The sequence below is a fragment of the Oncorhynchus keta genome, chromosome 24 (genome assembly GCF_023373465.1).
Source record: "Oncorhynchus keta strain PuntledgeMale-10-30-2019 chromosome 24, Oket_V2, whole genome shotgun sequence".
Classification (NCBI taxonomy): Eukaryota; Metazoa; Chordata; class Actinopteri; order Salmoniformes; family Salmonidae; genus Oncorhynchus; species Oncorhynchus keta.
The window spans coordinates 4,002,284-4,018,111 of NC_068444.1; the positions used below are offsets into that span (position 1 = coordinate 4,002,284).

Below are 15,828 nucleotides of genomic sequence, written 5' to 3' on the forward strand. Positions count from 1 at the left end.
AGACAGCCACAACCCCGGACAATCTGCAGGCCCAGCCACAATGGCTAATTGTGTCACGAGCTGCGTTCAAGCCCTCAAGAATAATAATAATAATATATGCCATTTAGCTGACGCTTTTATCCAAAGCGACTTACAGTCATGTGTGCATACATTCTACGTATGGGTGGTCCCGGGAATCGAACCCACTACCCTGGCGTTACAAGCGCCATGCTCTACCAACTGAGCCAAGAAAACCCCGCTAGCTTGATATACAGCTAGCTAGCAACGCCAAATAGCTCCTCAGACCCGTCCTTGGTCGGCAGAATCACTGGACAGAGACTAGCAGTCCCAGCAAATGATGCCAACTGCGTACCGGGATCTAAACTAAAAAGTTTAGCTACTAAGAACTTTCCACTTTCAAAACAACAAAACCGAGCTCTTCCTCATTCCACGTTCAACAGGAAGTGGCCTGTTCACCTTCTCTACGTGGCATCGCTTGTTTTGCTGTGTGGAGTGAAAGCTGTTTCCTTCAGCAGGAAGACCATGCTCTCTCTCTCTGGCTGTCCCACTGTCGAAGCTCATCCCAAATGGCACCCAATTCCCTATATGTGAAGAGTAGTGGACGATATAGGGCATAGTGTACCATTTGGGACGCAGACTAAGTGGGCTGATGAGAGTGGTAAAAAAAGGATACAGGCCATCATCACTAACCCCATTTACACCTGATTCTAACATGCGTCCTTTTTGTCGTAATCTTGTCCACATTCTGATTGTGCCCACATTTTCAGACAGGTATAGGCAATTAAAAGATGCGTTGTGATTTGATTGTGATCAGATCTTATGAGTGTAAACGGACAAGATCAGGACGAGATCAGGACGAAGGACGCATGTTAACGGCGGGCATAAACGGAGCTTTTAAAATTAGACTATAGACAGCGCCTCACTGAGGTAGAACATCTCTACTGCAGGGTCACAAACACCAGAACAACACTGGGGTGCTTCTTGGACTTTGTGGATATGGAATACAATGTGCCGGATGGATGAATGTATTGAAATGATTGAAATAGTACAATGTATTTAATGACATTTTGAAATCTGTTCACTGTTATAGTGATACTGTACATGGTTGTCACTCATATTCAACCCTAGAAAGGTGTGTCTCTGCTCTGAGGAGTGTCCTAACGACAACTGATCAGACGATACAGAATCTATGTAATTTGGCTGGTTGCCCTAACAACGTCTAGTTGCCCCAGCAACGGGGTGCTTTTAATTCAAGCCAGTAGATGTGGAAGTGATTTATTTCTGATTGGCTTAGACTTCTCCTCGTGTTATACAAGAGGAGTGAAGCTCATCTGGGGTTGTTTTCCTCCCCCCAAGTACTGATTGGTCGACAGAGGCCAGCTGGGATTGATGACAGATAGGCTGAGGTATGTGTCCTGTAGAGGAGGAGAGTTATGATTGGTGCATCACTGGGCCTGGGCCTCCGTTACACTCCTCAAGGAACACAGCTGGAGGGAGGAACCATAGAACACTAGAACGCACTTGGCGTTCTAGTGGAACGCACTTGGTGTTCTAGTGGAACCATAGTACTCACTTTGTGTACTATTGGGAAACTTTTACTATAGAAACTTCTAAACTTTTTCTCCTTGCAAATCAATTACATTTACAGTTAGTATACTAGCTCCAACAATTACATTGTTTTGACCTGTCACCTACTTAAAATGGTTATTTGTTGTGGGTAGAGAGGCTGGAAGGAGCAGGGGCAGCTCTAGACATTTGGGGGCCCTAAGTGAGGTTTGGTTTTGGGGGCACCCACCTAAGGGCAAAACATTTGTAGCCCTTCTCTTGACGGCAGAGAGAAAACAAGTTAAGTTTTCAAATGGAATTGAGTGAAGTAGCAGCACATATGTTTAATGAGCAACTAATGGGCGTAGAGAGTCTCACAAGTTTGACGAAATTACCTCATATCTTTCAGTCTAATATGGCTATTTAGTAACTTTTATAGCTCTTTGTCAGAAGCACGCTTTTTAAAAAAAAGTAGTTATAGGCAACTGTCCTCTCAAAAGTTTAGCTGGAATTTATCCCGAAAGGATTTGAGAAATGTGATTGGATGGAGAGAGGTCTACATTGGCCTACATCTCCTCTTGCGCTGCGCAGAATATCAGATCTCAGCAACGATTAACATCACCGCTACCACATCCTTATCTGCATATATATATATATATCTTTACATAAGCACAATGTGACTGCAAGTACTTGGAATGTCTAACTGAAATACGGGACAAAAAATAATATATATATATATATATACATTTCTGGTGTTTGTTGATCAAATCTGGGACATAATTATTTCTTTGCGGGACAAAGGGACAAAATGCAGGATTGATCCGGGATATGTGGTCACCCAAAGGCGACACACAATAACCCACAATGTCAAAGTGGAATTATGTTTTTCAAAATGTTTACAAATGAATAAAAATGAAAAGCTGAAATGTCTTGAGTCAATAAGTATTCAACCCCTTAGTTATGCACTTTAGTTATGGATAAAAGCGTCCGCTAAATGGCATTTATTATGACAAGCTGGAATAAGTTCAGAAAACAAGTCACATGAGTTGTATGAACTCATTTCGTGTGCAATAAGTGTAGAACATGATTTTTGAGTGACTTCCTCATCTCTGTACCCCACATGCACAAATACATTTAAGGTCCCTCTGTCAAGCAGTGAATTTCAAACACAGATACAAAGACCATTGCCTCACAAGGGGCACCTAACAAAAAGCAGACATTACCTCTCCCTTTGAGCATAGTGAAGTTATTAATTACACTTTGGATGGTGTATCAATACACACAGTCACTACCACGATACAGGCGTCATTCCTTGGTTGGATCAAGGACTTTTTAATTTACCGCCCACAGAGGGTCCTCATGAATATAAACTAATACTCTGATGAACTGACCATGAACACAGGGGCGCCCCAGGGGTGTGTCCTCTCTCCGTTGTTGTTCTCTATCTACACTAACGAGATGAAAATCCAAGGAAACAATGTGAGCCTTTTTAAGTACGTGGATGACATGGCTCTGGTAGGGCTCTTTATTAAAGATGGGAACAGCTATTTTAAAACAGACCAACCACCTTCAAGAATGGTGTCGGGCAAGTGCCCTCCACATCAATGTGGAAAAGACAAAAGGAGCTGATCATCAATGGCAACAATTTACCAACGTCCCAACCACTCTCCCAACCAGTGTTTTAAATACAGAGGGACACAAATTGATAACAGGCTGAGTTGTACAGAGAATGCAGACTGTATTTTTCTCTTTTAAAGCAAGCCAACGCCTGCTCTTAAAATCAGGAAATGAAAGGGGTTTGGGTTGTGCCAGAATGTTCTGGAGAGGGTGTACAGCAGCTTGGTGGAGAGGATCCTCACGTTCAATATAACAGTCTGTTATGGTAATCTGAGGGTGGCTAAGCACACAGGTAAAATCCGAGAGGAAAACCTGGTTCAGTCTTGTTTTCCAACGAACACATGGAGGGGAATTCACCTTTCAACAGGACAATAACATAAAGTACATGGGTAAATCTACACTGGAATTGCTTACCGAGAACAAAGGGAATGTTCCTGAGTTGTCGAGTTACAGTTGGCTTAAATCTACTTTAAAATCTATGGCGAGACTTGAAAATGGTTGTCTAGCAACGATCAACAACCGATTTGAGCTTGAATAATTTAGTAAATGGGTAAGTATTGCGCAATCCAGGCGTGGACAGCTCTTAGAGACTTACCCAGAAAGACTCATAGCTGTAATCGCTGGCAAAGGTTTTCACTGTCATTATGGGGTATTGTGTGTACTTTCTGAAGGCACTGTGTTACATACAGCTGGGTGAGCGTTGAGAATTTTGGGCAAGTAATATACAGTATATCTCTATATATGTGGACCTAGAGTCAGGACCTGTCGTTTGTAATGTACAATATATCTCTATATATGTGGACCGAGAGTCAGGACCTGTCGTTTGTAATGTACAATATATCTCTATATATGTGGACCTAGAGTCAGGACCTGTCGTTTGTAATGTACAATATATCTCTATATATGTGGACCTAGAGTCAGGACCTGTCGTTTGTAATGTACAATATATCTCTATATATGTGGACCTAGAGTCAGGACCTGTACAATATATCTCTATATATGTGGAACTAGAGTCAGGACCTGTCGTTTGTAATGTACAATATATCTCTATATATGTGGACCTAGAGTCAGGACCTGTCGTTTGTAATGTACAATATATCTCTATGTATGTGGACCTAGAGTCAGGACCTGTCGTTTGTAATGTACAATATATCTCTATATATGTGGACCTAGAGTCAGGACCTGTACAATATATCTCTATATATGTGGAACTAGAGTCAGGACCTGTCGTTTGTAATGTACAATATATCTCTATATATGTGGACCTAGAGTCAGGACCTGTCGTTTGTAATGTACAATATATCTCTATATATGTGGACCTAGAGTCAGGACCTGTCGTTTGTAATGTACAATATATCTCTATATATGTGGACCGAGAGTCAGGACCTGTCGTTTGTAATGTACAATATATCTCTATATATGTGGACCGAGAGTCAGGACCTGTCGCTTGTAATGTACAATATATCTCTATGTATGTGGACCGAGAGTCAGGACCTGTCGTTTGTAATGTACAATATATCTCTATATATGTGGACCGAGAGTCAGGACCTGTCGTTTGTAATGTACAATATATCTCTATGTATGAGGACCGAGAGTCAGGACCTGTCGCTTGTAGTTTTTACGCTGTTTTAGTTGTGTTTTTTTAAGTACTATTTGTGTTTTTTTAATGTACTACTTGTGTTTTTTTTAAGTACTACTTGTGTTTTTTTAAGAACTACTTGTGTTTTTTAAGTACTACTTGTGTTTTTTTAAGAACTACTTGTGTTTTTTTAAGCACTACTTGTGTTTTTTAAAGTACTACTTGTGTTTTTTAAAGTACTACTTGTGTTTTTTAAAGTACTACTTGTGTTTTTTTAAGTACTACTTGTGTCTTTTTAAGTACTACTTGTGTTTTTTTATGTACTACTTGTGTTTTTGTAAGTACTAGTTGTGTCTGCCAAATGCCTGGATGTAGAAGACCTGCTGTGTACAGAGACTTAGTATTCACTCAATATACTACAATAAATACAATATCACCATTTGCTGATTTATCTGATGAATTGCCAGTTCAAGATGCAGATATAAATGCACAACTCATTGTAAAATATTTTCTTCCATTTGCTTTGTCTCCAGGCTCGGCCTAAAGGGGAAGGCCTGACCCCATATCAGGGCAAGAAGAGATGTTTCGGGGAATACAAGTGCCCTAAATGCAAGAGGAAGTGGATGAGCGGAAACTCCTGGGCCAACATGGGACAAGAATGCATCAAGTGCCACATCAACGTTTACCCTCAGAAGCAGGTAAACAGTAACATTTTCATTTAGTATCCATGATATAAGCCTGGTCTCAGATCTGTTTGTGCTGTCTTGCATATAGGCCTACATATGAGAGCAGGCTACCATGACATTCCTCCATCCTACTGTTGTATTGGCTCAAGGACCAGGTTACCATGACGTTCCTCCATCCTACTGTTGTATTGGCTCAAGGACCAGGTTACCATGACGTTCCTCCATCCGTCTGTTCTATTGGCTCAAGGATCAGGTTACCATGACGTTCCTCCATCCGTCTGTTCTATTGGCTCAAGGACCAGGTTACCATGACGTTCCTCCATCCGTCTGTTGTATTGGCTCAAGGACCAGGTTACCATGACGTTCCTCCATTCGTCTGTTCTATTGGCTCAAGGACCAGGTTACCATGACGTTCCTCCATCCGTCTGTTCTATTGGCTCAAGGACCAGGTTACCATGACGTTCCTCCATCCTACTGTTGTATTGGCTCAAGGACCAGGTTACCATGACGTTCCTCCATCCTACTGTTGTATTGGCTCAAGGACCAGGTTACCATGACGTTCCTCCATTCGTCTGTTCTATTGGCTCAAGGACCAGGTTACCATGACATTCCTCCATCCTACTGTTGTATTGGCTCAAGGACCAGGTTACCATGACGTTCCTCCATCCGTCTGTTCTATTGGCTCAAGGACCAGGTTACCATGACGTTCCTCCATCCGTCTGTTCTATTGGCTCAAGGACCAGGTTACCATGACGTTCCTCCATCCGTCTGTTCTATTGGCTCAAGGACCAGGTTACCATGACGTTCCTCCATCCTACTGTTGTATTGGCTCAAGGACCAGGTTACCATGACATTCCTCCATCCGTCTGTTGTATTGGCTCAAGGACCAGGTTAGCATGACGTTCCTCCATTCGTCTGTTCTATTGGCTCAAGGACCAGGTTACCATGACGTTCCTCCATCCGTCTGTTCTATTGGCTCAAGGACCAGGTTACCATGACGTTCCTCCATCCTACTGTTGTATTGGCTCAAGGACCAGGTTACCATGACGTTCCTCCATCCTACTGTTGTATTGGCTCAAGGACCAGGTTACCATGACGTTCCTCCATCCTACTGTTTTATTGGCTCAAGGACCAGGTTACCATGACGTTCCTCCATTCGTCTGTTCTATTGGCTCAAGGACCAGGTTACCATGACGTTCCTCCATCCGTCTGTTCTATTGGCTCAAGGACCAGGTTACCATGACGTTCCTCCATCCTACTGTTGTATTGGCTCAAGGACCAGGTTACCATGACGTTCCTCCATCCGTCTGTTCTATTGGCTCAAGGACCAGGTTACCATGACGTTCTTCCATCCGTCTGTTCTATTGGCTCAAGGACCAGGTTACCATGACGTTCCTCCATCCTACTGTTGTATTGGCTCAAGGACCAGGTTACCATGACGTTCCTCCATCCGTCTGTTCTATTGGCTCAAGGACCAGGTTACCATGACGTTCCTCCATCCGTCTGTTCTATTGGCTCAAGGACCAGGTTACCATGACGTTCCTCCATCCGTCTGTTCTATTGGCTCAAGGACCAGGTTACCATGACGTTCCTCCATCCGTCTGTTCTATTGGCTCAAGGACCAGGTTACCATGACGTTCCTCCATCCGTCTGTTCTATTGGCTCAAGGACCAGGTTACCATGACGTTCCTCCATCCGTCTGTTCTATTGGCTCAAGGACCAGGTTACCATGACATTCCTCCATCCTACTGTTGTATTGGCTCAAGGACCAGGTTACCATGACGTTCCTCCATCCGTCTGTTCTATTGGCTCAAGGACCAGGTTACCATGACGTTCCTCCATTCGTCTGTTCTATTGGCTCAAGGACCAGGTTACCATGACGTTCCTCCATCCGTCTGTTCTATTGGCTCAAGGACCAGGTTACCATGACGTTCCTCCATCCTACTGTTGTATTGGCTCAAGGACCAGGTTACCATGACGTTCCTCCATCCTACTGTTGTATTGGCTCAAGGACCAGGTTACCATGACGTTCCTCCATCCTACTGTTGTATTGGCTCAAGGACCAGGTTACCATGACGTTCCTCCATCCGTCTGTTCTATTGGCTCAAGGACCAGGTTACCATGACGTTCCTCCATCCGTCTGTTCTATTGGCTCAAGGACCAGGTTACCATGACGTTCCTCCATCCGTCTGTTCTATTGGCTCAAGGACCAGGTTACCATGACGTTCCTCCATCCTACTGTTGTATTGGCTCAAGGACCAGGTTACCATGACGTTCCTCCATTCGTCTGTTCTATTGGCTCAAGGACCAGGTTACCATGACGTTCTTCCATCCGTCTGTTCTATTGGCTCAAGGACCAGGTTACCATGACGTTCCTCCATCCGTCTGTTCTATTGGCTCAAGGACCAGGTTACCATGACGTAACTCCATCCTACTGTTGTATTGGCTCAAGGACCAGGTTACCATGACATTCCTCCATCCGTCTGTTGTATTGGCTCAAGGACCAGGTTACCATGACGTTCCTCCATCCGTCTGTTGTATTGGCTCAAGGACCAGGTTACCATGACGTTCCTCCATTCGTCTGTTCTATTGGCTCAAGGACCAGGTTACCATGACGTTCCTCCATCCGTCTGTTCTATTGGCTCAAGGACCAGGTTACCATGACGTTCCTCCATCCTACTGTTGTATTGGCTCAAGGACCAGGTTACCATGACGTTCCTCCATCCTACTGTTGTATTGGCTCAAGGACCAGGTTACCATTACGTTCCTCCATCCTACTGTTTTATTGGCTCAAGGACCAGGTTACCATGACGTTCCTCCATCCGTCTGTTCTATTGGCTCAAGGACCAGGTTACCATGACGTAACTCCATCCTACTGTTGTATTGGCTCAAGGACCAGGTTACCATGACGTTCCTCCATCCGTCTGTTCTATTGGCTCAAGGACCAGGTTACCATGACGTTCCTCCATCCGTCTGTTCTATTGGCTCAAGGACCAGGTTACCATGACATTCCTCCATCCTACTGTTGTATTGGCTCAAGGACCAGGTTACCATGACGTTCCTCCATTCGTCTGTTCTATTGGCTCAAGGACCAGGTTACCATGACGTTCCTCCATCCGTCTGTTCTATTGACTCAAGGACCAGGTTACCATGACGTTCCTCCATCCGTCTGTTCTATTGGCTCAAGGACCAGGTTACCATGACGTTCCTCCATCCGTCTGTTCTATTGGCTCAAGGACCAGGTTACCATGACGTTCCTCCATCCGTCTGTTCTATTGGCTCAAGGACCAGGTTACCATGACATTCCTCCATCCTACTGTTGTATTGGCTCAAGGACCAGGTTACCATGACATTCCTCCATCCTACTGTTGTATTGGCTCAAGGACCAGGTTACCATGACCTTCCTCCATCCGTCTGTTCTATTGGCTCAAGTACCAGGTTACCATGACGTTCCTCCATCCTACTGTTGTATTGGCTCAAGGACCAGGTTACCATGACGTTCCTCCATCCGTCTGTTCTATTGGCTCAAGGACCAGGTTACCATGACGTTCCTCCATCCTACTGTTGTATTGGCTCAAGGACCAGGTTACCATGACGTTCCTCCATCCTACTGTTGTATTGGCTCAAGGACCAGGTTACCATGACGTTCCTCCATCCTACTGTTGTTTTGGCTCAAGGACCAGGTTACCATGACGTTCCTCCATCCGTCTGTTCTATTGGCTCAAGGACCAGGTTACCATGACGTTCCTCCATCCGTCTGTTCTATTGGCTCAAGGACCAGGTTACCATGACGTTCCTCCATCCGTCTGTTCTATTGGCTCAAGGACCAGGTTACCATGACGTTCCTCCATCCTACTGTTGTATTGGCTCAAGGACCAGGTTACCATGACTTTCCTCCATCCTACTGTTCTATTGGCTCAAGGACCAGGTTACCATGACGTTCCTCCATCCGTCTGTTCTATTGGCTCAAGGACCAGGTTACCATGACGTTCCTACATCCGTCTGTTGTATTGGCTCAAGGACCAGGTTACCATGACTTTCCTCCATCCTACTGTTGTATTGGCTCAAGGACCAGGTTACCATGACGTTCCTCCATCCGTCTGTTCTATTGGCTCAAGGACCAGGTTACCATGACTTTCCTCCATCCTACTGTTGTATTGGCTCAAGGACCAGGTTACCATGACGTTCCTCCATCCGTCTGTTCTATTGGCTCAAGGACCAGGTTACCATGACGTTCCTCCATCCGTCTGTTCTATTGGCTCAAGGACCAGGTTACCATGACATTCCTCCATCCTACTGTTGTATTGGCTCAAGGACCAGGTTACCATGACGTTCCTCCATTCGTCTGTTCTATTGGCTCAAGGACCAGGTTACCATGACGTTCCTCCATTCGTCTGTTCTATTGGCTCAAGGACCAGGTTACCATGACGTTCCTCCATCCTACTGTTGTATTGGCTCAAGGACCAGGTTACCATGACGTAACTCCATCCTACTGTTGTATTGGCTCAAGGACCAGGTTACCATGACGTTCCTCCATCCGTCTGTTCTATTGGCTCAAGGACCAGGTTACCATGACGTTCCTCCATCCGTCTGTTCTATTGGCTCAAGGACCAGGTTACCATGACGTTCCTCCATCCTACTGTAGTATTGGCTCAAGGACCAGGTTACCATGACGTTCCTCCATCCTACTGTTGTTTTGGCTCAAGGACCAGGTTACCATGACGTTCCTCCATCCGTCTGTTCTATTGGCTCAAGGACCAGGTTACCATGACGTTCCTCCATCCGTCTGTTCTATTGGCTCAAGGACCAGGTTACCATGACGTTCCTCCATCCGTCTGTTCTATTGGCTCAAGGACCAGGTTACCATGACGTTCCTCCATCCTACTGTAGTATTGGCTCAAGGACCAGGTTACCATGACGTTCCTCCATCCTACTGTTGTTTTGGCTCAAGGACCAGGTTACCATGACGTTCCTCCATCCGTCTGTTCTATTGGCTCAAGGACCAGGTTACCATGACGTTCCTCCATCCGTCTGTTCTATTGGCTCAAGGACCAGGTTACCATGATGTTCCTCCATCCGTCTGTTCTATTGGCTCAAGGACCAGGTTACCATGACGTTCCTACATCCGTCTGTTGTATTGGCTCAAGGACCAGGTTACCATGACTTTCCTCCATCCTACTGTTCTATTGGCTCAAGGACCAGGTTACCATGACGTTCCTCCATCCGTCTGTTCTATTGGCTCAAGGACCAGGTTACCATGATGTTCCTACATCCTACTGTTGTATTGGCTCAAGGACCAGGTTACCATGACGTTCCTCCATCCGTCTGTTCTATTGGCTCAAGGACCAGGTTACCATGACTTTCCTCCATCCTACTGTTGTATTGGCTCAAGGACCAGGTTACCATGACGTTCCTCCATTCGTCTGTTCTATTGGCTCAAGGACCAGGTTACCATGACGTTCTTCCATCCGTCTGTTCTATTGGCTCAAGGACCAGGTTACCATGACGTTCCTCCATCCGTCTGTTCTATTGGCTCAAGGACCAGGTTACCATGACGTTCCTCCATCCTACTGTTGTATTGGCTCAAGGACCAGGTTACCATGACATTCCTCCATCCGTCTGTTGTATTGGCTCAAGGACCAGGTTAGCATGACGTTCCTCCATTCGTCTGTTCTATTGGCTCAAGGACCAGGTTACCATGACGTTCCTCCATCCGTCTGTTCTATTGGCTCAAGGACCAGGTTACCATGACGTTCCTCCATCCTACTGTTGTATTGGCTCAAGGACCAGGTTACCATGACGTTCCTCCATCCTACTGTTGTATTGGCTCAAGGACCAGGTTACCATGACGTTCCTCCATCCTACTGTTGTATTGGCTCAAGGACCAGGTTACCATGACGTTCCTCCATCCTACTGTTTTATTGGCTCAAGGACCAGGTTACCATGACGTTCCTCCATTCGTCTGTTCTATTGGCTCAAGGACCAGGTTACCATGACGTTCCTCCATCCGTCTGTTCTATTGGCTCAAGGACCAGGTTACCATGACGTTCCTCCATCCTACTGTTGTATTGGCTCAAGGACCAGGTTACCATGACGTTCCTCCATCCGTCTGTTCTATTGGCTCAAGGACCAGGTTACCATGACGTTCTTCCATCCGTCTGTTCTATTGGCTCAAGGACCAGGTTACCATGACGTTCCTCCATCCTACTGTTGTATTGGCTCAAGGACCAGGTTACCATGACGTTCCTCCATCCGTCTGTTCTATTGGCTCAAGGACCAGGTTACCATGACGTTCCTCCATCCGTCTGTTCTATTGGCTCAAGGACCAGGTTACCATGACGTTCCTCCATCCGTCTGTTCTATTGGCTCAAGGACCAGGTTACCATGACGTTCCTCCATCCGTCTGTTCTATTGGCTCAAGGACCAGGTTACCATGACGTTCCTCCATCCGTCTGTTCTATTGGCTCAAGGACCAGGTTACCACGACGTTCCTCCATCCGTCTGTTCTATTGGCTCAAGGACCAGGTTACCATGACATTCCTCCATCCTACTGTTGTATTGGCTCAAGGACCAGGTTACCATGACGTTCCTCCATCCGTCTGTTCTATTGGCTCAAGGACCAGGTTACCATGACGTTCCTCCATCCGTCTGTTCTATTGGCTCAAGGACCAGGTTACCATGACGTTCCTCCATCCGTCTGTTTTATTGGCTCAAGGACCAGGTTACCATGACGTTCCTCCATCCTACAGTTGTATTGGCTCAAGGACCAGGTTACCATGACGTTCCTCCATCCTACTGTTGTATTGGCTCAAGGACCAGGTTACCATGACGTTCCTCCATCCTACTGTTGTATTGGCTCAAGGACCAGGTTACCATGACGTTCCTCCATCCGTCTGTTCTATTGGCTCAAGGACCAGGTTACCATGACGTTCCTCCATCCGTCTGTTCTATTGGCTCAAGGACCAGGTTACCATGACGTTCCTCCATCCGTCTGTTCTATTGGCTCAAGGACCAGGTTACCATGACGTTCCTCCATCCTACTGTTGTATTGGCTCAAGGACCAGGTTACCATGACGTTCCTCCATTCGTCTGTTCTATTGGCTCAAGGACCAGGTTACCATGACGTTCTTCCATCCGTCTGTTCTATTGGCTCAAGGACCAGGTTACCATGACGTTCCTCCATCCGTCTGTTCTATTGGCTCAAGGACCAGGTTACCATGACGTAACTCCATCCTACTGTTGTATTGGCTCAAGGACCAGGTTACCATGACATTCCTCCATCCGTCTGTTGTATTGGCTCAAGGACCAGGTTACCATGACGTTCCTCCATCCGTCTGTTCTATTGGCTCAAGGACCAGGTTACCATGACGTTCCTCCATCCGTCTGTTCTATTGGCTCAAGGACCAGGTTACCATGACGTTCCTCCATCCGTCTGTTCTATTGGCTCAAGGACCAGGTTACCATGACGTTCCTCCATCCTACTGTTGTATTGGCTCAAGGACCAGGTTACCATGACGTTCCTCCATCCTACTGTTGTATTGGCTCAAGGACCAGGTTACCATTACGTTCCTCCATCCTACTGTTTTATTGGCTCAAGGACCAGGTTACCATTACGTTCCTCCATCCGTCTGTTCTATTGGCTCAAGGACCAGGTTACCATGACGTTCCTCCATCCGTCTGTTCTATTGGCTCAAGGACCAGGTTACCATGACGTTCCTCCATCCGTCTGTTCTATTGGCTCAAGGACCAGGTTACCATGACGTTCCTCCATCCGTCTGTTCTATTGGCTCAAGGACCAGGTTACCATGACGTTCCTCCATCCTACTGTTGTATTGGCTCAAGGACCAGGTTACCATGACGTTCCTCCATTCGTCTGTTCTATTGGCTCAAGGACCAGGTTACCATGACGTTCCTCCATCCGTCTGTTCTATTGGCTCAAGGACCAGGTTACCATGACGTTCCTCCATCCGTCTGTTCTATTGGCTCAAGGACCAGGTTACCATGACGTTCCTCCATCCGTCTGTTCTATTGGCTCAAGGACCAGGTTACCATGACGTTCCTCCATCCGTCTGTTCTATTGGCTCAAGGACCAGGTTACCATGACATTCCTCCATCCTACTGTTGTATTGGCTCAAGGACCAGGTTACCATGACGTTCCTCCATTCGTCTGTTCTATTGGCTCAAGGACCAGGTTACCATGACGTTCCTCCATTCGTCTGTTCTATTGGCTCAAGGACCAGGTTACCATGACGTTCCTCCATCCTACTGTTGTATTGGCTCAAGGACCAGGTTACCATGACGTTCCTCCATCCGTCTGTTCTATTGGCTCAAGGACCAGGTTACCATGACGTTCCTCCATCCTACTGTTGTATTGGCTCAAGGACCAGGTTACCATGACGTTCCTCCATCCTACTGTTGTATTGGCTCAAGGACCAGGTTACCATGACGTTCCTCCATCCGTCTGTTCTATTGGCTCAAGGACCAGGTTACCATGACGTTCCTCCATCCGTCTGTTCTATTGGCTCAAGGACCAGGTTACCATGACGTTCCTCCATCCGTCTGTTGTATTGGCTCAAGGACCAGGTTACCATGACGTTCCTCCATCCTACTGTTGTATTGGCTCAAGGACCAGGTTACCATGACGTTCCTCCATCCTACTGTTGTTTTGGCTCAAGGACCAGGTTACCATGACGTTCCTCCATCCGTCTGTTCTATTGGCTCAAGGACCAGGTTACCATGACGTTCCTCCATCCGTCTGTTCTATTGGCTCAAGGACCAGGTTACCATGACGTTCCTCCATCCGTCTGTTCTATTGGCTCAAGGACCAGGTTACCATGACGTTCCTACATCCGTCTGTTGTATTGGCTCAAGGACCAGGTTACCATGACTTTCCTCCATCCTACTGTTCTATTGGCTCAAGGACCAGGTTACCATGACGTTCCTCCATCCGTCTGTTCTATTGGCTCAAGGACCAGGTTACCATGACGTTCCTACATCCGTCTGTTGTATTGGCTCAAGGACCAGGTTACCATGACTTTCCTCCATCCTACTGTTGTATTGGCTCAAGGACCAGGTTACCATGACGTTCCTCCATCCGTCTGTTCTATTGGCTCAAGGACCAGGTTACCATGACTTTCCTCCATCCTACTGTTGTATTGGCTCAAGGACCAGGTTACCATGACGTTCCTCCATCCGTCTGTTCTATTGGCTCAAGGACCAGGTTACCATGACGTTCCTCCATCCGTCTGTTCTATTGGCTCAAGGACCAGGTTACCATGACATTCCTCCATCCTACTGTTGTATTGGCTCAAGGACCAGGTTACCATGACGTTCCTCCATTCGTCTGTTCTATTGGCTCAAGGACCAGGTTACCATGACGTTCCTCCATTCGTCTGTTCTATTGGCTCAAGGACCAGGTTACCATGACGTTCCTCCATCCTACTGTTGTATTGGCTCAAGGACCAGGTTACCATGACGTAACTCCATCCTACTGTTGTATTGGCTCAAGGACCAGGTTACCATGACGTTCCTCCATCCGTCTGTTCTATTGGCTCAAGGACCAGGTTACCATGACGTTCCTCCATCCGTCTGTTCTATTGGCTCAAGGACCAGGTTACCATGACGTTCCTCCATCCTACTGTTCTATTGGCTCAAGGACCAGGTTACCATGACGTTCCTCCATCCTACTGTTGTTTTGGCTCAAGGACCAGGTTACCATGACGTTCCTCCATCCGTCTGTTCTATTGGCTCAAGGACCAGGTTACCATGACGTTCCTCCATCCGTCTGTTCTATTGGCTCAAGGACCAGGTTACCATGACGTTCCTCCATCCGTCTGTTCTATTGGCTCAAGGACCAGGTTACCATGACGTTCCTCCATCCTACTGTTGTATTGGCTCAAGGACCAGGTTACCATGACGTTCCTCCATCCTACTGTTGTTTTGGCTCAAGGACCAGGTTACCATGACGTTCCTCCATCCGTCTGTTCTATTGGCTCAAGGACCAGGTTACCATGACGTTCCTCCATCCGTCTGTTCTATTGGCTCAAGGACCAGGTTACCATGACGTTCCTCCATCCGTCTGTTCTATTGGCTCAAGGACCAGGTTACCATGACGTTCCTCCATCCGTCTGTTGTATTGGCTCAAGGACCAGGTTACCATGACTTTCCTCCATCCTACTGTTCTATTGGCTCAAGGACCAGGTTACCATGACGTTCCTCCATCCGTCTGTTCTATTGGCTCAAGGACCAGGTTACCATGACGTTCCTCCATCCGTCTGTTGTATTGGCTCAAGGACCAGGTTACCATGACTTTCCTCCATCCTACTGTTGTATTGGCTCAAGGACCAGGTTACCATGACGTTCCTCCATCCGTCTGTTCTATTGGCTCAAGGACCAGGTTAC

At 46.5% G+C, this 15,828-nt stretch overlaps 1 protein-coding gene across 1 annotated transcript in view; it reads left to right on the top strand.

Annotated features, from left to right (window-relative positions):
* LOC127911314 (zinc finger CCHC domain-containing protein 24-like) overlaps positions 1-15,828 on the top strand; it is a 66,665-nt gene that overhangs the window by 36,615 nt on the left and 14,222 nt on the right. The window contains exon 3 of the mRNA XM_052477531.1: positions 5,275-5,439. Within this exon, the coding sequence (XP_052333491.1) occupies positions 5,275-5,439 (165 nt within the window). The remainder of the gene's footprint in view (positions 1-5,274; positions 5,440-15,828) is intronic.